The following is a 20,731-nucleotide window of genomic DNA, read 5'->3' as shown; positions in this document are numbered from 1 at the left end:
TTCTTTCTACACATCAGGATGGTTTGTCCCTGTAACCTCAATAAGGATTCTTTAAAATAATAATGTTGAGGGCAAGTCTCTGATACAGAGGGTCTGGATCGCTTGGTAAATTGGGTTTTAGTACAACTTGTGTTTTAATACAGCCAACTGCAAGGTCATGCATCTAGGAACAATGGATGCAGGTCACATTTACAGGAGCAGGGACTGTATCTTGGAAAGCAGTGACTCTGGAAAGGCCTTCCAACAGGGGTCATTGTAGATAATCACCTGAATTTGAGCTCCCAGTGTGATGTGTGGCAAAAAGGGCTTAAAGCGAAGGAATATTGAGGAGGAGAGGGAGGTGATATTATCTCTAAATACAGCACCGGTGAGACCGTTATTGGACTCGTGGCCAGTTCTGCTGTCCTCACTTTGAAATGGCTATTATAAAATTATAGACGTTTCAGAGAAGAGCATGATCTTGAAAACCTGTCGTACAGTGAGAGACTCGAGAAGCGCAGTCAATTGGCCATATCGAAAAGATGGTTCAGTAGGGACTTCATTACAGTCTGCAAGCACCTACGTGGGGTGAAGACATCTGAAATATGTGGGGTGAGGTCTTCAGTCTAGCAGACAAAGGCAGAACAAGATCTGTGGCTGGAGCCTAAAGCCTGACAAACACAACAGGAAATAAAGTGTACGTATTTAGTAGTGAGGGTCATTAACCACTGAAATAATTTACCAAAGCGTGTAGTAGATTCTCCACACTTGGAGCCTTTACATCCAGTGTGGCTGTCTTTCTAAATGACCTGATGCAGGAATCTCTCTTGGGGACGTTCCCTGGCCTGGGTTTGCAGGAGGTCAGACTAGATGATCCTGTTCCCAGCCAGATTCGAGTCATTCACTCTCAACGTGTTTCAAAGTGACAATGGCTCAGAACTTTCACCGTTGTTTGGCAGCAAAGAAGCACAGAGAAAGTCCAGGAAAAAAAAACTCAAACCATTGACGTCTTTTTCTTCATACTTTTATAAACACCCCAAGTAGCTTTCCTTCCAAGAGCAGCAGGGGTGGGTTGAGACGCTAGAGGGCAGGAGAGGTCTTTTCAATGCAGAAACACCAGAGGGAAAACAATCTCTTCCTTCAAATCTGTTCTTTAATATTCCCTTGATCAGCTCCCTGCCCTGTTGCTTCCCAGCCTCTCCTTTGCGTGGGAGGAAGACGAGGAGACTTTCCGAGGCACGCTTATTCTCTGTTCTCTGTTTCCCCATAGGACTAGAGAGAAAGCTGCCTAGACAATGCACCTACCGAGACGTCTACTGGTCTCCCTGGTTTACTGAGAAGAGTTGATTGAGACTCAAGGAGTGCGAGGCACCTGCCTAGCTAACCTCACATGTGGGGCAAATTGCTGAGTCAGCCGGTACTGCCCTGCTGTCCCCTCCCAGGCACAAAAGTTGCATCATGGGAAGGTTGTGTAATAAGGACATGGCCACTAAGAGCTAGCACTGAGGCTTATCTGGCCCCCACTGATGTAGTGTCAGAACATGTCAGACCCTTTAGTGTGTTTAACTCTCTGGCACCCTGTGCGGCAGTGCTGTTCAACCCATTACACAGCTGAAGACGCTAAGGGTCTTGACCAAGGTCACAGAGGAATTGTTTGAGGAAGCAGAGAATTGCACCTGGATCTGCCAAGTCCCAGGCTAGTCCCCTGACCACTACCCCATCCTTCCTGCTGTCACAGCCATTGTCCATAAGCTGCACACCACATCCGCCGCGACCTCATGGCAACAGCAGGTCCTCAGACACCCATCCCTCCCAGGGTAGCTAAAGCAAAACCTCCACTGCCTCTTAGGGGTCCAGGTCAGCCGTTCCCGTTCCCATCCAGTAGACAATACTGGTGCACGAGTGTGAAAACGTGCGAGCACGCATGCGCATACTAGGCAGTTGTCTCTCTAGTCCTATGGCTGTCTAGTGAATCCCCACAAACTACCCACTTCTCCAGCAAGCAGACCTTATGAACAACTGAGAACAGCTCAGCAAACATACCCAGCATAGGGCTGCCTGGCGTTCTTTATGCAAACTGTCCCCAAAGCACTGTACATAGTTAAATAATAAAAGGCAGCAGATGGCGAATGGTGTGAATTACGGAATACAGGATGGGAAAGGCAGGTTGTGGGGAATAAATGAAAGCAATAACTCATCAGGCCACTACCACAGCAGTTGGGAAAGAGGGAGGTTTGCAAGTGAGATCAGAAAGCACATGGAGAGCCAGTGGGGAAGAGAAATGGTTCCGAACAGCAGAAGCTGTAGAGGAGAAAGTGCTCACACTACCACTGGGGAGACTGAGGCAGGGAGGAAGTTAGTGTGGTATTCGGTGCTTGAAAGAGACACTCTTTATTAGTTCCCAACTGCTTCTGTATAACAAGACATAGGCTTTTGCAAGGCCCTTTCCCCAGACTTCTGGCCTGCAAAGCTAACCCCCCACTACTACAACTCCTGGTAGATGGGTGGGGAGAAAAATGGGGCGGATCCAGGAGGTCGTCTGGCCACACCCATGGAAAGGTTTGGAAACAAAGAAGGTAACTCTGCCCCATGCTTTTCAAATCCCCCTCACAAATCAACAGCAGGGGTCTGATCAGCAGCTGCCTCCTCATTCCTCATGGCCACCCTCCTCGGTCAATCAGCTGGGATAGCAACAGCTGGGCTGCTGGGTGAGGAAATCAAGCCACAGCAGAGAGTTTCTAAAACAGTGGCTGGTTGCCCCCAAGACAGAGCTGGCGATGGGCTGTGTGTATCATTCTGGAGCGCTTGCTACAGCATGGGCCATCGTTACAAGGGAGCTTGTTGGTGCCCTGAGCCCTGAGCGGGCGGGGGAGTCTTCTGATGGGGTGTGTCACAGAGGAGCTCCTTATAGGTGACAATTTAGGGTGAAATTCCCCCTTGCACAGAGTCAGAGCACAGGCCCTAGGCCACGCTTAAGTCTTGGGTTTTCACCCTTACTGTCTATAATACACAGTCTATGGGGCTGCCATAAAAAGCTTTGAGCAGCTGATAAGGCAGGCGCCCTCCAGAGAGGACTGGGTTTGTGCTCTGATGGTAGGGTTACCATCTGGCCAGTATTTGACAGGCCTGGCTGGTTTCCTTCTGTATTTGCCAGTTGCTAGAAAAATAATTGAATCTGCTGGGTTTTTTTTTCCATGGGTCTAACAATCTGCCTTATTATCACACTACATTGGGATATCTAACGTTAAAGGTTTCTATGTCCAGCTAAAGATGCTGCCTCCCTCCCAGGGTGTTCAGAGAGTGAACATGTTAAATTGCAGCGGGGTACTGGGGGCCATGTGGGTAGCCTGGGTAGATCCTTGCGAGACAGTGTGACTAGCTGTGAACTGCTGTGATATGTGTCTATCACGGCTCCCAGCCTGCAGGGTAGGAGGCATTTCCTGGTTGCAAGGAACTGTATGGTGTGTGTGCGGGGGGAGGCTGGCTCACTTGGACAGTCAGGTACCTTCTGCCCTGGTGTGCGCTCTCCAGTGCAGAGGTTTCCGGTGCCATTTGCCTCCATGAACTACTCTCATCAGAGAGTGTGGTTTGCACAAGGGACTACATAACAGGACTCCAGCATTCTCTTGCCGGCTCTGTCGCTGATGCTGCATGTGACCTTGGGCCAGTCACTTAAACTCCTAGTCCCAGAGCTGAAAAGGTATTTTGGCCCCTAGCTCCCACTGATGTCAATGGGAGTTGGGTGCCTAAATACTTTGAGGAGCTGGGCCCTCGAGTCTCAGGTTTCTGTCTGCAAGGCAGAGAAGCTAATACCTACAGCACCTCTCTGGACTGTTCTTGTAAAGTGCTCTGAGATCCTTGCATTGGAGGGGGTCATAGAATCATAGAACATCAGGGGTGGAAGGGACCTCAGGAGGTCATCTAGCCCAACCCCCTGCTCAAAGCAGGACCAATCCCCAACTAAATCATCCCAGCCAGGGCTTTGTCAAGCCTGACCTTGAAAACCTCAAAGGAAGGAGATTCCACCACCTCCCTAGGTAACCCATTCCAGTGTTTCACCACCCTCCTAGTAAAAAAGTTTTTCCTACTATCCAACCTAAACCTCCCCCACTGACACCTGAGACCATTATTCCTCGTTCTGTCATCTGCTACAATTGAGAACAGTCTAGAGCCATCCTCTTTGGAACCCCTCTTCAGGTAGTTGAAAGCAGCTATCAAATCCCCCCTCATTCTTCTCTTCTGCAGACTAAACAATCCCAGTTCCCTCAGCCTCTCCTCATAAGTCATGTGTTCCAGTCCCCTAATCATTTTTGTTGCCCTCCACTGGATGCTTTCCAATTTTTCCACATCCTTCTTGTAGCGTGGGGCCCAAAACTGGACACAGTACTCCAGATGAGGGCTCACCAATGTCGAATGGAGGGGAACGATCACATCCCTCAATCTGCTGGCAATGCCCCTACTTATACATCCCAAAATGCCATTGGCCTTCTTGGCAACAAGGGCACACTGCTGACTCATATCCAGCTTCTCGTCCACTGTAACCTCTAGGTCCTTTTCTGCAGAACTGCTGCCGAGCCATTCGGTCCCTAGTCTGTAGCGGTGCATTGGGTTCTTCCCGTCCTAAGTGCAGGACTCTGCACTTGTCCTTGTTGAACCTCATCAGATTTCTTTTGGCCCAATCCTCAAGCCAGCTCAAGCCGTGCAAAGAGTTATGGCTTTTTCAGGGCACACCCTTATTACCACAGCACCCAGGGTGATAAACCAGAACACTGCGTTCCCGTGGTTAATGTTGTCCCGGGGGGAGGGTTTTAGCCCCGTGGGGAATCAGCTTTAGGAGGGGTTGTCTGGAATGGGGGAGTCCAAGTTCAGAAGCACGGGCATGAGTAACCTGCAGGAAGGAGCTGGTGTAACATACTGGCGAGGGTGCCCGCGCCGTAGAAGCGGGGTACCTGTTACAGACACAGCTAGCTAGCTTTAGCTCAAGCTGCAGCAGCTCATGCAGTTAGCTCAGGACAGGAAGTGTTTTGCCTCCATCTCCCCCCTGCCCAACCTCTGTCTCCCCTTTTCCCTGCCCATCTTGACACCCTATCCCTGCAGCAAAATGCCCCTTCCTCTGCATCAACTCCTGGTGTTGCTTCCTGCCTTAAAGACAAAAGTGAGGTCCAGCTCAACATATTGAACTGCACAGGCTCCATTGTGCAATGGAGCAGGAGACCTTGTCCCGCCGGCTCACTCGGCCCATGGCGTTCTGTGCTGAGCTGGTTGTTGTGGCCCGCTTGGTGAGGTTCCGGAGGTGGTTGCTGTGGGGACCACTGGTGGGTGCCCCCCCCCTCACTGACTCAGCTCCTGGGGGTGAAAAGAGGACAGAGCTGATCAGAGGGGTTTGAGGTGAGCTAAGTCAGCTGTCTTTGCAATAACTTTCCTTTGGGGGCTTTCTAACATCCCAGGATGAGATCCTGGCCCCACTGAAGCCAAGGGGAGTTTCACCATTAACTACAGGTGAATGGTGTGGCCCAGGTGTGGCCCAGGATTTCACCCCTCTGAAATTCACACACATGCTTTAGGCATGGAGCAAATCCAGTGAATTGAGATTTTTTTCTCTTTCACATCTGTGCTGCAGCCAGCAGGCAGGCAGGATTTATTCCAGGGCGAGAAATGCCCCTTTATTATTATTTACTATTTGCATTGTGGTAGCAGCTAGTCTCAGTGAGGGAGCAGGGCCCCAGAGTGCAAGGTGCTGTACAAACACAGAACAAAGGGAGACAGTCCCTACTTCTTTGTGCCGGGTCTGACCTAATGCAGCTATTGTGTATGATCACGATCATTACTGAGTGCGCAGGGACCTCATTCACAGCCCGGGACCCCACTGTAATCCAAGGGGCCAACACAGAGCAAAAATGCTCCCAAACTGGGCAGCCAAGGCCCCATGGGCCGCAGCTTGCAGATGGGATGCTGCAGCGTTGGGAGTTATTCCTGCAGGATATTGCAGGCCTCGACCCCCACCTCCCCACTGTGACCTCTCTGGGAAACCCTTTTAAACACAAACACATCACCGGTGCCTTTCACGTGTACATTCAAAGGAAGGAAAACCACTGGAAATTCCACGTGCGGCTGGGTGAGCCCTTAGAAACCCTCGGGCTGGGGATAGAGAGGCAGCTTCTTGGCTTCCTCCTTGCACTCTGGAAGAGGCTTGATTGATTAATGACTCATGAACATCACCATCATCCCAGCAGCAACCTGAGGTTCCTCGGAAGCAGCCCCCTCTCCCTGCGCCTCCCTGGAGGAGACAAGTCACAGAGGCGGTGGCTGAGGAGTTACTCTCTCCTCTGGAGCGTCTGCAGTGCCAGGGGGTCCCGAAGCGGGCAGGCTCTCACGGAAAGCGAGAGGGGAAGAAACGAGAAAGGACAAGAAGAAACGTGCCCCCCCCCCCGACTGCACCCCGCAGTTCTCTAGAGCCATTCTCCCTTTCTGCAGCAGCTACCCACCAAGTCCTGCCCTTCCTTAACTTTTGCCTCAGCTGCTGTCTGAGGGAAGAGAAGGCAGCTGGCTTGCTGCCGGCTGCTCCGTGTCGGTGCGTGCGCGGGGCCCTGCATCTCTTTCCCTCTTTGCTTCTCCCGCTGGCTTTTGCTTCTCTCCCTCCGGCACTCCCCTGCCTCCTCTCTCCCAGCTTTCTCCGAGGGCTGAGACTGGCAGCATCTGGAGCCTTGTCCAAAACAGGGCTGGGAGGATGCTCGAATCCAGCTGCTAGCAACATCGGAGCAGAAAAATCAAGCAATGGGAAAGCAGCGCCGCTCCGCCGTCCCTCGGCTCGGCAAAGCGGGCAGCCTTGTGCATCGGGCGCTGTTAGCCGGCTGCAAGCGGCCTCGCTGGCTTTCTGTTCTCTCTCCCTGTTCAGTGTGTGTGTGTAGGGGGAGGACTTTATTTCCATTGGCTAAGCTCTCGCTTCCCACCCACATCTCTTCCACATCACCTTGGTGTCTCCCTCAATAAAACCAGCCCTCCTTATCGCACCGAGGAAATCAAGAGCTAGAGTTTGAATGGATTTTATATAAATATTTACCCCTGCTAGGCTACTGCTGAGCTCCTAGGAGAAACTCCCAGCAACTGGCCTGATCCTCTCTTCTTCTCTCCTCTCTTGCTCCCCAGAGATAAGGGGTGAAGCCCACTGGAAGGTGGGGGTGGGGAGATACAGTTCTGTCTGACTAGAGAGGCACTGACCTGAAAAATAGTGCCAGGATTTTAACAAACTACCCCAATGGATCTTAAGGACAGCACCAGCGAGGGAAGCATGGGAAGCCTGGAGCCCTCCAGCATCCAGATGTTTGCCAACACTTCCTCCCTCCATGGGATTCGCCACATTTTTGTCTATGGGCCGGTGACGATAAGGCGGTTGCTGTGGACCATGGCCTTTGTGGGCTCGCTGGGTCTCCTCCTGGTGGAGAGCTCGGATCGGGTGGCTTTCTATTTCTCCTACCAGCACGTCACTAAAGTGGACGAGGTAGTGGCCAATAGCCTGGTTTTCCCTGCAGTCACCATCTGTAACCTCAATGAGTTCCGCTTCTCCAGACTCACCACCAATGACCTGTACCATGCTGGGGAGCTCCTGGCGCTGCTGGATGTGAACCTGCAGATTCCAGCGCCCCACCTGGCTGACCCAGCTGTCCTGGCCGCTCTCCAGGAAAAGGCCAACTTTCAGCAATACAAACCGAAAATTTTCAATATGCAGGAGTTCTTGGGGCGCGTGGGGCACGACCTGAAGGATATGCTACTGTATTGCAAGTTCAAAGGCCGGGAGTGCAGCCAGAAGGACTTCAAAACTGTGAGTATGGAAAGAGCTTCTACTTCCTTTATCTTCTCTGGGCGTGCGGCCGGGCTTGGCAGTGGAGAATCCAGCAGGTGCTTAAGGTGATGCGATCTGGCCAAGAGTGAGTCAAGAGAGAACCGTCTCTGCTGGGTTCAGGTTTCTCTCGCGTGGTACTGGGAAAAAGGCAGGCAGCCTGTTGAGTTGAAGTTTGTTTGCCAGAGCCCTTTTGTACTGGTTGATCCTCCCTAGCAGGCTAGCAGTTCCCAGAGGCCACTTGCTGTTGGAGCTGTGATTTGGAGGGGCCCCTGCGACCCCCCAGCAGGCAGTCTGATCTGTCATGTTGCAATGAGTGCGCTGTGGTGGCCGGCCGGTGCCTTGGGCTGGACAGATTCTCGTGCAAACGGCAAGTGTGCTGCGCTGCAGAGTGGCCTGGGTGCAGCCGTTGGGACAGCAGCCTCTGCCTGGGCTTTGTGGCTTTGATGGACCCGCGGTTTGCGGCATCATCATTCGAGGTGGATCCTGCTTTGTCGGCCTGCGATTCTGGCTCTTAAATCCTCGGCGCGGTTGCTAGTTTGCTGTGCAGTGTGGGTCCTTTCCTGCCACTGCGTTGGAGAGAGGTAAAATGAATCCTCCAGACTCGGCTGGGTCCGTTCCCTCGGCCGGCTGAGGCGTGAGTCCGGGGAGGGTGAGAGAAGCAAATGGCTTAAGAGTATTTGATTACACCCCGACAGGGACTGACACTTGCCTGTGGTGGTTCAGGGATGGAAAGCAGCCGCTCTAAACCCACACACGCGCGTGTGGCTTGAAGGAAAGCGTGCATCCCTGCGGAAGGGAAAGCGGTGACCGTTCCGCTAGCAGAGGGGCCAGGCTTGCACGGGGGATGCTGGCATGGGTGGGGGAGGGGAAAGAGGGTTTCCGAACAGTGTCTGTATCTTTTAACCATCTGGTTTGATTGCTGTCTCAGAGGTGAGCGCTAATCATTTCTTGCTGGGGTCTGTGCCGAGCTGTGACTTACACCGGAGCTCTCCCGGTCCGCGTCTCTCCTTGCTGGGGGAAGCAGGTTTTTGGAGAGTTAAGTGAACCAACGAGTGCTTTCAGCCATTTGGTTCGGCAGGATGTACATTGTTTGCTCTTTTTGCTACCGGTTGTGCTGGGGGTACGTGGCGTGGTTACATGAGCACTGATTTCTAGGCTGTCATGATGGACTACGCTGTCTGTTGATTTCATGGGCCTGGGGGCCGTGTCACCTCCACAAACGCAGCCTTTGGAACCTTTTCTCTCCGCTACTTTTGTATCTTGCGACTCCAGCTGGCACATGGCTGCGCTGGAGAATGTTTTCCTGGAACACCCGAGTGGGGAACGTTGTATTTTATGGAGCAGTTGTTGGCAGTTTCCAACTTACGAGCCCCCACCGAGCCCCCACCCCCTTCAGAACCAGCTACCTGGTTATGAGCAGGAATCGCGGCTTGTAGGCCATTAAACACAGCTGGGATTGTTCAGAGGATAGGAAGGTGTACAGAGGTGCATTAAGACAGGACAGGCACTAAACCCTGTGCTGTTGCCCGGGAGCAGACCAGTGTGTGTATGTCAGAATGGGGAAGGCAGATGGGGGGGGGGGGGGCATGGATGGGTGGGAAAGAGAAGCCCATAGGAGAGTTCAAGCAATAAAAGTATCATTCAAGTCAGACACTGGCCTGAGCCGAAAGCGATCCCTGAGCGAAGTCCTTGGTCTCTGGGAGTGCTTGTAATCTAGATCCCAACAGTGCAAATGGTTCTTCCCTGTAGAACAGGCCTCCCCAAACCAGATGCAGACTCACTATTATGCAGCAAGTGTCTATTAGCCGAGAGCGAACAAGTCCCAAACACTTACAGGGTAACATTTTCAAAGCGCCTCAGTGACTTAGGAACCTAATTCCCATTTTCAAAACCAAGGCATGTAGGATCCTGAATGGAGGCCAATGGGACTTAGGCTCCTAAATAATTTGATCCCAGAGTCACAAAGGTATGTAGGTGCCTAACTCCCCATAGAAACCTAAATACCCTTGAGGATCTGGCCCTTAGTAACTTTTGGTGATTTTACCCGACACTTAAAATCCAGGGGTCGTCACTCTGGAATGATGCACTGTGTTTCTATGATTGACTTTCCATGAACACAGTGATTTCGAAAGGACGCAGACCATCCATGGGCTGCTGCAGAACACTTAGTCTGCCAAAGGAGGTTAGCCCCAGCAAGGACCAGCCAGGGCCTTTGCAGGGTAAAGTGTCATCCTTCTAAAGAAATACTACAGTATGGCCCCGATGGGAGCTCTGCCATAGGATGTAGTCATTTGGACCCTTCCTGAAGAATACTCTAGTTCTTTTAAGATAAGGTTATCTTTGGTGTGTCATGTAAGGTGAAAACCTCTGCTCAAAAGCAACGGCCTGAATAATGTGCTCCCCTGACCCCTTTCGCCTACGATTCCCCACACCCCAAACTAGAAGCTGAAGGCTGGTGATTCATAATCTGTGCATTTGACCATCAGGATTCATTTTGTGACCTGTTCAAGCTACTGCTCCTTTGCCCTGTGCGCCATGTGGTTTCCTGGCATTGATACCAGAGTGGCGCCAGATGGAAAAAGAGGTGCCATGGTTTTAAAGGCTGGTTTATAAATCACCACTGTACATCCCCCATCTCCTCTAGGGCTGTTTTCCTTTCGCTACTGATTGTCCTGTGGATACGTGGTGCGGTTATATTAGCACTGGTTCCTAGGTGCTCATAATGGACAAGGCTCCATTGTTTGGTTTCACCTCTAGGGGATACTTCGATGTAAAGTGCAGGGCTCTGTCCTGATCAGATGCACCACCCTGGGAACTCTTGCTTGCTTCTCGTTCGCTTGACCAAATTGCGCATTTCCCAGTCTAGAGGGCAAAGAAACAGGAACCCATTAGCCAGAGGGGGGGTCTGCACTGAAGTGCCGCTCTGGGTGTGGGTTTGCACAGCTTCTGCTCCCACAAGTGAACATAATGCAGTGTGACAGCCTCACATGTCATCTCAGCTCTGTGGGGGAAGGCAGGCAAGGGGAATGCATAGCCATGGTGCATGGAGTAGGTGGCTTCGCTCCATTCCGCTCTTCTCCCCCTTCCCTTCCCATGCTCATGCTCTGTTATTTATTTAACAGGATTCCAGCTGTGTTTTCTGTACACTCTGTGCTTCCTTCCTCCCGAGATACTGCCAATGCCTCCCAGCCAATGGTTAATCATATTCTGGGCAGCTTGCGGTAGTGAATTCCTAGGCTTTTCTGTAAAAATGCATCCAAGTAGTTTCCCAAGGACTTAGCATCCTTCTCCAGGCTGATTCTGGAACTGGTGCGCAAAAGCAGATAACACTGTGAAAAACGGGAATCCCAGTGGTCAGTGAAGCATTGAATATTAGGCAATAGGTGAATATTTTTAGCAGCAGATGAAGGGGTGACTGTGGGGCACACCAATATCCCAAGCAGAGTGTTTGGGGCAGAGGAATACAAGGGCACCCCATTGGGAAGAAGCCCAAATAAATTTGTTAGTCTCTAAGGTGCCATAAGGACTCCTCGTTGTTTTTGCTGCTACAGACTAACACGGCTTCCCCTTGGAAACCTCCTCCTCAAAACTGCTGCTCCTGCAAGGCCCCAATTTAAGCATGAACGGGGGCTGCCTCCTATTGGCATTTTTCTGGGGTGTGCATGCGTGAAATAATCTTGCAGCAATGCCACATTGCAGCCTCGGAACATTTCTGCCTTCGTGTCACGCTGAGCCCAGCTGTGGTGAGCTTGCAGCCTGGCCCCTCTGCGTGTAATGAGCAGCCTCAGCAGGCCGCTGCATTCAGGGTGGCATGGAGGCTTCACTGAAGCTTCCCCATTGGGCCTGCGGGCCTGGCGGCTATTCCCTTAGTGCACGGCAGGAGATCAGGGTCCTGAGCCAGACTCCAGCATCGGTGCTCTCCAGAAATGGGCAGGGAGAGAACTGCAAGAAACCCCAGAAGCCACAAACTGCAACAAGCTCTTGGTTGTGTTGGCAGGAACCATCAGAGCACCGTGTGCCCAGGAATGTTTGGTACCTAGGCATCGGGCAGCCTGAGGGGGCATGTTTGTGGAGTGTGCCAAGTGCATTGGGCACCGTAGGGTAAAAAAGCATGGGTATGTCTGAGACATGGTCTCATGCGCACCCCTTAAGCTGCTGAGACCCCTATGTGCGCCGCTCTCGTACCAGGTAGGATAGCTATGGTGCAGTGCTCTCAGCAATGCAGGATCAGGGCCCCATGCACCCACCACCCTGCTTGGTGCTCTATCGCTTTGCTTCTCTAATGGTAGGACCAAGCTCCGTGATGGTTTCATGGGAGGATGCCTAATAGCTGGGAAGGTGAGGAAGGAGGGGATCAACTACAGAAATAATTCAAGCACTGGGAGAGTGGACAGACTGAGTCAGTGGCAGAGGGCAGACCAGGAAGGGGCAGTGCTGGAGAGGAGAGATGGCACAGAGGAGACAGGAGAGCAGAGGGCAGGAAAATAGGGAGGGGTGGGCCCACTCCATCCTATGTGTGCAATAATAGCAAGTGGGGTGCGTGTATGTCCGTAAAGAGAGCAGTGTCAAATGAATCCTAGCAGCCATCAGCTCGCCCAGCTCCACTGAGCACAACGGGCGTGTCAGGCAGCAGATCCCATCTGCTCAGGTGCAAATACAGAGGACACAAGCACAGGAGAGGAGGTGGGGTATTATCAGTGTTGTCTTGTATCCTAAGAGAGAGAATAGCCTCTACCAGCAGACAGAGAACTGGGGTTTTCAGGAAATTATAACCACACATGGATTGAAATGCATGAAGAAATGTGATTCTATCTAACATCATCTGCTAATTGAGAACTGTTTTATACATACTGTTGTATGGGTCCATTTATGTCAGTGGTAACATTAAGACTCCATGTGTGTATTTGTCTTTATTGTTGTATGTGTATTTATTTTCAGTACAAATGATCATCAATAGATAGTCTCCTCACAATGGATACTGCCTCATGTAAATATTTCCATTAGGGGAAAAATCTACCTACTTACCTACCTACCTAATCTCCAAATGTTCCTTTCTCACTCTCTAACACACCCATAACTGGAGTACTAAGTTGCTAAAATAGCCTTTTTTCACTCTGATTACCCTATTCTAAGCTTTTTTATGCTCATTCTTCATCCACTTTTGGAGAATCACTTTTGGATGTTGGTTATTTGAGCTGGTTAAATATATAAAAAAAATCTGGATAAATTATTAATCAAAAATTGGTAATATTTGCTCAATAATCTGTTTGAGGTGTTGTCCTAAGGAGCTAGCAATCCTCATTAGTGAGGGAAATCCGACATGAAAAAGAGTGCTTCTTGCACTGACAAGACTTGATCTCAGACAGATCCTCTAGGACCTACCATTGGTGCTCGCTGATGGCATTCTTCTTTAGCTCAAGTGGGAAAGATCCATGTTTTTGGAGCTGTAGTCCCAGAGTTCTAGTCCTGGTTCCCCATTGCAGAAAATGGACTCATCACAGGAGATGCGGTGCAGCCACATAGGCTGAGTGGCACATATTTAAATGCAGACATTTGTTAATAGGACAGCATTGCATGAGCCTTGCCCTCATGCACGATAAGCACAAAGGGTTTGCACGCCACTGCACTTGCTGGGAGCATTGCCCTGCTCCCTTGCTGTGGGACTTCGGGTTGCTTGGAACTAGGCTGTGTCCAGTACAATGGTGCCTCTTTGAGTGCAGCTACCTGATGGGATGACAGGGCTCAGGAGAAGGGGAAGAAGGAGAGAGAGAGGTATTTAGAAATAGTAGGAGGGAGGTGGGAGACACACGTGCGTAGAACTAGGTGAAGGGACCTTGCTAGCTACTCTTCTCTGTATTCATAATGGTGGGATTTACTTGTACAGAGTCATGGGTGATGCCTCCAGGACAATGTGCAGAGATGCCTCCAGGACAATCAGCAGCATCAGGGCAATTTGGTTCTGTGTCTGAACTGGACTCCTCCTTGAGCACTGATTTGCTGTTTTGTAAGTGGGACACATCGAGGGTCAGAGAGACACACAGACGTGGGTGCCCTGTGAGGAAACATCTCCTCCTGTCTGCTCAACCACACAGGTCTCTGTGAACACATCAGCCCAGGGCTCTGCTCTCTCACCTGCCTCCCCGCTGAATACAAAGCCCCATTCAAGCTCTCTGTCCTGATAGTCAAATTCTTCATGAGACTGGCCCTGGCTACCTGAGAGATCATCTCTCCCTCCATGACCATGACCCCCTACTGGTCTACCCTCTACACTGGAGCTGGAAGCTGATTCAGGGAGCACACTGAAAACAGAAGTGTAGCCGCGAGCAGTGGGAGGGGCTAGCTGTCCTATATCTGATCCTGACCAAGACCCTAGCAATGTACCTGGGGCAGCAAGCCTCTCCCCACCGCTCCTGGCTACACTTCTACTGTTAGCACCCCCACTAGGTCAGAGAAATGTGAGCTACAAGTTACACCTCCAGTGCCGGTGAAGACCTGCCCTTTGGTGCCTCGGGTCTCCAGCTGTACAATGGGCTAACAGCAATCCCCTTCCACATGGGGCTGTGAGGGAGGAGACACTGAAGGCTGTGAGATGCTGGGGTAATGAAGGACCATATGCCTGTCATGGAGAGACGTGTTCTGACAGTATATAGAGAGGAGACCGAATGTGTGTAAAAGGGACCTCAGAGGAGGCAAAGAATCTCTGCCTGTGTGACAGAGCCAGCTGGGGGCTCGGAGTCTCCGCCTCTCCTTGCCAGAGGCCTTGACGTACTTTTGCAAACCCAATCTGTTCAGCTAGAGGGACAGAAATGCTGAGCTGTGCATTTGGAGTGACTCCCTTCACCAAAGATATTCGTGCCACCATAAAGCGAAACCTCTGTGGCTCCTGAGTCGGTCTGGCCCGTCCAAGGAATGACCACCAAAAATGGGCTCTGAGCCGGAGGGAGATGCAAATTCCCCAAAGAGCGGGGTAAAGAATGGTCTGAGCGGGGCGGATGTTGACAGCCAAGGGGATGCGGCTGGTTTAAGATGGGTGAGGAAATGAAAATCAAGGTTAGGATTGCTGGAGCAGTAGCAAAGGCAAGTACCTGGTTGTAATCACTGTAAAGGACAATTTTTGCTGCATCTGCTAGTGCTAGAGAGGAACGGTGCTGAGGTCCCTAGTCTTGGACTTGTCAGACCCGTGTTCAAATCTCTGCTGAGCCACAGGCTTCCTCTGCGAGCTTCAGCAAATTGCTTGATCCTTCTGAGCTAGGTGTTTAGGTGCCTGCAGACTGAGATGGACACCGAGTGTGACTTATGAAAGCTTTTGAAAATCCCATGAGACACCAGTTTGCACCCGTAGGTGCCTAAATACCTTTAGCAACCCGGCCTGCTGGGCTTCAGTGCCCCATCTGTGACATGGGGACACTTGCAGTGCCCTGCCTCACACGGGAGTTGAGAGGACAATCGCATTCATGCCTGTGAGGAGCTTAGGTGGGGACCTAGACACTAGACCAGTGGCTCTCCACCTTAGCAGAAACTGTCCCCCTTTCAGGAGGCTGCTTTGTCTTGCGTACCCCCAAGTTTCACCTCACTTAAAAAACTGCTTGCTTTCATAATCAGACATCAAAACACAAAAGTGTCCCAGTGCACGATGACTGGAAACCTGCGGACTTTCTCCTTTTTACCATATTATAACATAAATAGATGGGAATATGAATGTTGTACTTACATTTCAGTGTGGTGCTTGAACCTGGTTTTCACTTGTGAGTCTGTCTAAAGCCTGAGCCCCACTGCCCAGAGCTGAAGCATGTAATTTAGCTTTGTGGGCCCCTCTGTGGCATGGGGCCCCAGGCAGTTGCCACCCACTAACGCCAGCCCTGCACTTGCGACGCCCCTAAACCCATCCTGCCAGCCCCTTGGGGGCTGCAGCCCCCAGGTTGAGAAACACTGGTCTAGATGAATTGATGTACCCCTGGAAGACTGCTGCATACCCAGGGGTACATGTACCACTGGCTGAGAACCACTAAGCTAGAGGGCAGGGTCAGGAATGACTCTCAGCCAGGGCTTCCTATTGCTTCCCTAGCCTTGCTCAGCTCACTCTAGCTGACTAAGACGTGTCTCCTCACGGGCCTCCCTGACACACAGCCTGGACTCAGCTCTCATGGAAGAGTTGCTTGGCTCCAGGGGAGCAGCAGAGTCAGTGAGAGAGGCATTGGAGCCCAGCCATGCTCTTCCCACAGCGAAGGGGGATCCTAGTGGTGCATGGTGCGGCTCATTGTGGCCTTTCTCCTGCTGTGGGGAAAAGGACTGGGGCCCGAGTGACAATTTGGTTTCTTTGATTTCTTGCGCTACTGTGAAACTGCACATGGTGCCTCCTGTTCTCCCGGCAGCCTGGGAACCAACCTGGGACTTGCAAGAGACTCAGGGTGTGATGTCAGGAAAAGGCTAGGAACAAAGGGGTGAGGAAAGTCAGTGCAACCGCTCCCCATGCATTGCCCCCACTCTGCAGCAATCCCCTCTGTGGAGACATCCTGCCAGGGAACAGAAGTGTCTGGAGGCTGTTTGATTAGCAAAACCTCCAAGTGCAATTATTGCATGTTTGGAAAGAGTGACAACATGACAGAGACTGTGAAATTGTCCTTTGCCTTTGCGTTTGAAAACACTCCCAGGCAGGAACTCGCTGTTGCTGGCTCAGTTTGAATGATCTCTGTTGCACACAAATCCATTGAGTAGAAGCCCAAATTTACTAGGCAATGGACATGTTTAGAGATAGAGCTCTGGTCTCGCCCAACCTAGAACTCACTGGCAAACCGGGGGTTCTAGGTTTTGAAAGGAGCTTGGAACGTTGGAGGGTGGAGCTCCATTTGGCTGTCGCTAAGCATACATTCTGGAGTATGGAATGCCGTCATTTCTTATTTGATTTAGCTGCAGAGGCAGGACAGACTTTCAGACGTGGTTTCTTATTGTTTGCTGAGCTCAGGATTCAGCCTTGCTGGAAACGCAGCTTATTTTTAACTAAATTTCCTTTAGAAAACACCCCAACAATTTAAATGAAAGAGAGGAAAAAATGGCTCGTGTGACTCAAAAAAGGGTTTGTGACACCCCAGGTTTAATAAAACCTAAGAACATAAAAGCTGCCAAACTGGGTCACACCAAGGGCCCACCTAGCCCCGTATTCTGTCTCTGACAGTGGCCAATGCCAGATCTTCAGAAGGAATGTACTGAACAGGGCAGTTGGAGTGATCCCCACCTCGTTTCCGGCAGTCAGAGATTTAGGTTCACCCCGAGCATGGGGTTGAATCCCTGATCGTCAATGGCTATCCTCCAGGAACTTATCTTGCTCCTTTTTGAACCCAATTATAGTTTTGGCCATCACGACATCCCACGGCAATGGATTCCACAGGTTAATTTGGGGAGAAAAGTACTTCCGCTTGTTTGTATTATACTTGCTGCCTATTAATTTCATTGGGTGATCCCTGGATTTTGAGTTGTGGGAAAGGATAAATAACACTTTTTCTATTCACTTTTTCTCACCATTTTTATAGACCTCCAACATACCCCCTTTAGTCATCTCTTTTCTACGCTGAACCGCCTTAATCCGGTTAGTCTCTCCTCATCTGGTAGCCGTTCCGTCCCCTGGATCTTCTTTGTTGCCCTTTTCTGAATCTTTTCTAGTTCTACCATATTATTTTTGAGATGGGGCAGCCAGAAGTGGACACAGTACTCAAGGTGTGGGCTCACCATGGATTTATATAGTGGCAGTATGGTATTGTCTGTCTTATTTGCTATCATATTCCGAATGATTCCTAACATTTGTTTAGCCTTTTTGATCGCTGCACCACACTGAGCTGGGGTTTTCAGAGAACTATCCATGGTGACCCCAAGATCTCTTTCTTGAATAGTAACAGCTAATTTTGACCCCATAATTATATATGTATAGTTGGGATTATTTTTTCTAATGTGCATTACTTTGCACTTATCAAGGTTGAATTTCATCTGCCATTTTTTTGCTCATTTACCCCATGTTATAGGATCCCTTTGTAAATTTTTGCACTGAATTTTGGACTTAACTATCTTGAATAATTTTGTATTATCTGCAAACTTTTCCACTTCACTGTTCACTTTCTTTTCCAGATCATTTATGAATACGTTGAACAGCACTAGTCTCAGCACCAATCCTTGGGGGACCCCGCTGTTTACCTCCCTCCACTGTGAAAACTGACTGTTTATTCCTATTCTTTGTTTCCTGTCTTTTAACTGGTTACGGATCCATGAGAGGACCTTCTCTCTTAACCCATGACTGCTTAATTTTCCTTAAGAGCCTCGATCCGCTGGCAGTGCCCCTACTTATACATCTCAAAGTGCCATTTGCCTTCTTGGCAACAAGGGCACACTGTTGACTCATATCCAGCTTCTCGTCCACTGTAACCCCTAGGTCCTTTTCTGCAGAACTGCTGCCAAGCCATTCGGTCCCCAGTCTGTTGCGGTGCATGGGATTCTTCCATCTCTCTGCACTTGTCCTTGTTGAACCTCATCAGATTTCTTTTGGCCCAAACCTCTAATTTGTCTAGGTCCCTCTGTATCCTATCCCTACCCTCCAGCATATCTACCTCTCCTCCCAGTTTAGTGTCACCTGCAAACTTGCTGAGGGTGCAATCCACGCCATCCTCCAGATCATTAATGAAGATATTGAACAAAACCGGCCCCAGGACCAACCCTTGGGACACTCTGAATGATACCGGCTGCCAACTAGACATGGAGCCATTGATCACTACCCGTTAAGCCCGACAATCTAGCCAGCTTTCTAGCCACCTTATAGTCCATTCATCCAGCCCATACTTCTTTAACTTGCTGGCAAGAATACTGTGGGAGACCGTGTCAAAAGCTTTTCTAAAGTCAAGGAATAACATGTCCACTGCTTTCCCCTCATCCACATAGCCAGTTATCTCGTCATAGAAGGCAATTAGATTAGTCTAATTATACCCAGTTTTAATTGTTACATAGGCGTATGGACTAACTTTAGGTACAGAAATCATACATGCATACAAATTAGATAATCACATTCAGTAAATCAGAACCTTTCCAATGATACCTTACAAGTAGGGTGATCACATGTCCCGTTTTTAAAGGGACAGTACCATTTTGGGGGACTTTTTCTTATATAGATGCTTATTACATCCCACCCCCTGTCCCGTTTTTTCAGTTTCTATCTGGTCATCCTACGTAAAAGACCCATCTCACTTAAAGTATATCTCAGTTATGTCGTACCCATATTATAAGCATATTTTCATAAAGAATATGGAGCGTAGCATCACAATGATTCTCTTGCTCTTCCACAGACTCCCTGTATGACTTTCAGTAAGTCATTTAGTTTCTCTGTGCCTCAGTTTCCCACCTGTAAAATAGGGGTAATGGCACTGCCTTGTCTCACAGGGGTGCTATGAGGACGATCACTTTAAAAGATTGCAAAGTCCTCAGATACTACAGTAATGGAAGCCATACCTTAAATAGATGGTTCATTGTCACATCTGTATCCAGGCCAGTGTACCAACCGCAACCAGTTGGAAATGCTAGCTGCATTCAGTTTGCCAGCTCACAGGAAGCTGGATATGCCTGCTGTACCCAGAATGGCTGGCTCAGTGTGCCCACGATGCAGTCTGCTATGCTGATGACATGACGTTCACTGTGTCAGAGGTGTTCTGTCTCAAATCTGGGCAGTTCAGTGTGTCCAAATCGCACCTGGAGCTGCAGCTAGCCAGAGATGTTAAGAGTAACAAGAAGGGTTACTATGGGCTGCTAAGGGCTGCTATGCTGATGACATGATGTTCACTGTGTCAGAGGTGTTCTGTCTCAAATCTGGGCAGTTCAGTGTGTCCAAATCGCACCTGGAGCTGCAGCTAGCCAGAGATGTTAAGAGTAACAAGAAGGGTTACTATGGGCTGCTAAGGGCTGCTATGCTGATGACATGACGTTCACTGTGTCAGAGGTGTTCTGTCTCAAATCTGGGCAGTTCAGTGTGTCCAAATCGCACCTGGAGCTGCAGCTAGCCAGAGATGTTAAGAGTAACAAGAAGGGTTTCTCCAGGTATGTTGGCAACAAGAAGAAAGCCAAGGAAAGTGTGGGCCCCTTACTGAATGAGGGAGGCAACCTAGTGACAGAGGATGTGGAAAAAGCTAATGTACTCAATGCTTTTTTTGCCTCTGTTTTCACTAACAAGGTCAGCTCCCAGACTGCTGCGCTGGGCATCACAAAATGGGGAAGAGATGGCCAGCCCTCTGTGGAGATAGAGGTGGTTAGGGACTATTTAGAAAAGCTGGACGTGCACAAGTCCATGGGGCCGGACGAGTTGCATCCGAGAGTGCTGAAGGAATTGGCGGCTGTGATTGCAGAGCCATTGGCCATTATCTTTGAAAACTCGTGGCGAACGGGGGAAGTCCCGGATGACTGGAAAAAGGCTAATGTAGTGCCAATCTTTAAAAAAGGGAAGAAGGAGGATCCTGGGAACTACAGGCCAGTCAGCCTCACCTCACTCCCTGGAAAAATCATGGAGCAGGTCCTCAAAGAATCAATCCTGAAGCACTTGCATGAGAGGAAAGTGATCAGGAACAGCCAGCATGGATTCACCAAGGGAAGGTCATGCCTGACTAATCTAATCGCCTTTTATGATGAGATTACTGGTTCTGTGGATGAAGGGAAAGCAGTGGATGTATTGTTTCTTGACTTTAGCAAAGCTTTTGACACGGTCTCCCACAGTATTCTTGTCAGCAAGTTAAGGAAGTATGGGCTGGAAGAATGCACTATAAGGTGGGTAGAAAGCTGGCTAGATTGTCGGGCTCAACGGGTAGTGATCAATGGCTCCATGTCTAGTTGGCAGCCGGTATCAAGTGGAGTGCCCCAAGGGTCGGTCCTGGGGCCGGTTTTGTTCAATAT

General features: G+C 50.1%; 1 protein-coding gene and 2 long non-coding RNA genes across 4 annotated transcripts in view; 2 read left to right on the top strand and 1 right to left on the bottom strand.

The window, feature by feature from the left end:
- Positions 1-2,354: 2,354 nt before the first annotated feature.
- LOC125626869 (uncharacterized) lies at positions 2,355-6,601 on the bottom strand. Its single transcript, XR_007353854.2, has 2 exons — positions 6,033-6,601; positions 2,355-5,325 (listed from the first exon to the last, which is right to left on the bottom strand). It is a non-coding gene; the product is annotated as an uncharacterized LOC125626869 (long non-coding RNA).
- A 385-nt stretch (positions 6,602-6,986) lies between these two features.
- The window catches only part of LOC125626865 (acid-sensing ion channel 2), a 1,352,865-nt gene continuing 1,339,120 nt past the window's right edge, over positions 6,987-20,731 (top strand). The window contains exon 1 of one of the 2 annotated variants that reach the window (XM_048830388.2): positions 6,987-7,798. In XM_048830388.2, the coding sequence (XP_048686345.1) occupies positions 7,235-7,798 (564 nt within the window). In that variant the 5' untranslated portion in view covers positions 6,987-7,234. The remainder of the gene's footprint in view (positions 7,799-20,731) is intronic. The other variant, XM_048830385.2, reaches the window with a different exon arrangement.
- Positions 8,022-20,731, top strand: part of LOC142070168 (uncharacterized) — an 86,054-nt gene continuing 73,344 nt past the window's right edge. The window contains exon 1 of the long non-coding RNA XR_012666156.1: positions 8,022-8,400. This is a non-coding gene — a long non-coding RNA (uncharacterized LOC142070168). The remainder of the gene's footprint in view (positions 8,401-20,731) is intronic.

The sequence above is a fragment of the Caretta caretta genome, chromosome 27 (genome assembly GCF_965140235.1).
Source record: "Caretta caretta isolate rCarCar2 chromosome 27, rCarCar1.hap1, whole genome shotgun sequence".
NCBI lineage: Eukaryota > Metazoa > Chordata > Testudines > Cheloniidae > Caretta > Caretta caretta.
The sequence above is the reverse complement of the archived record's forward strand: the minus strand, read 5'-3'. Positions and strand labels throughout refer to the sequence as shown.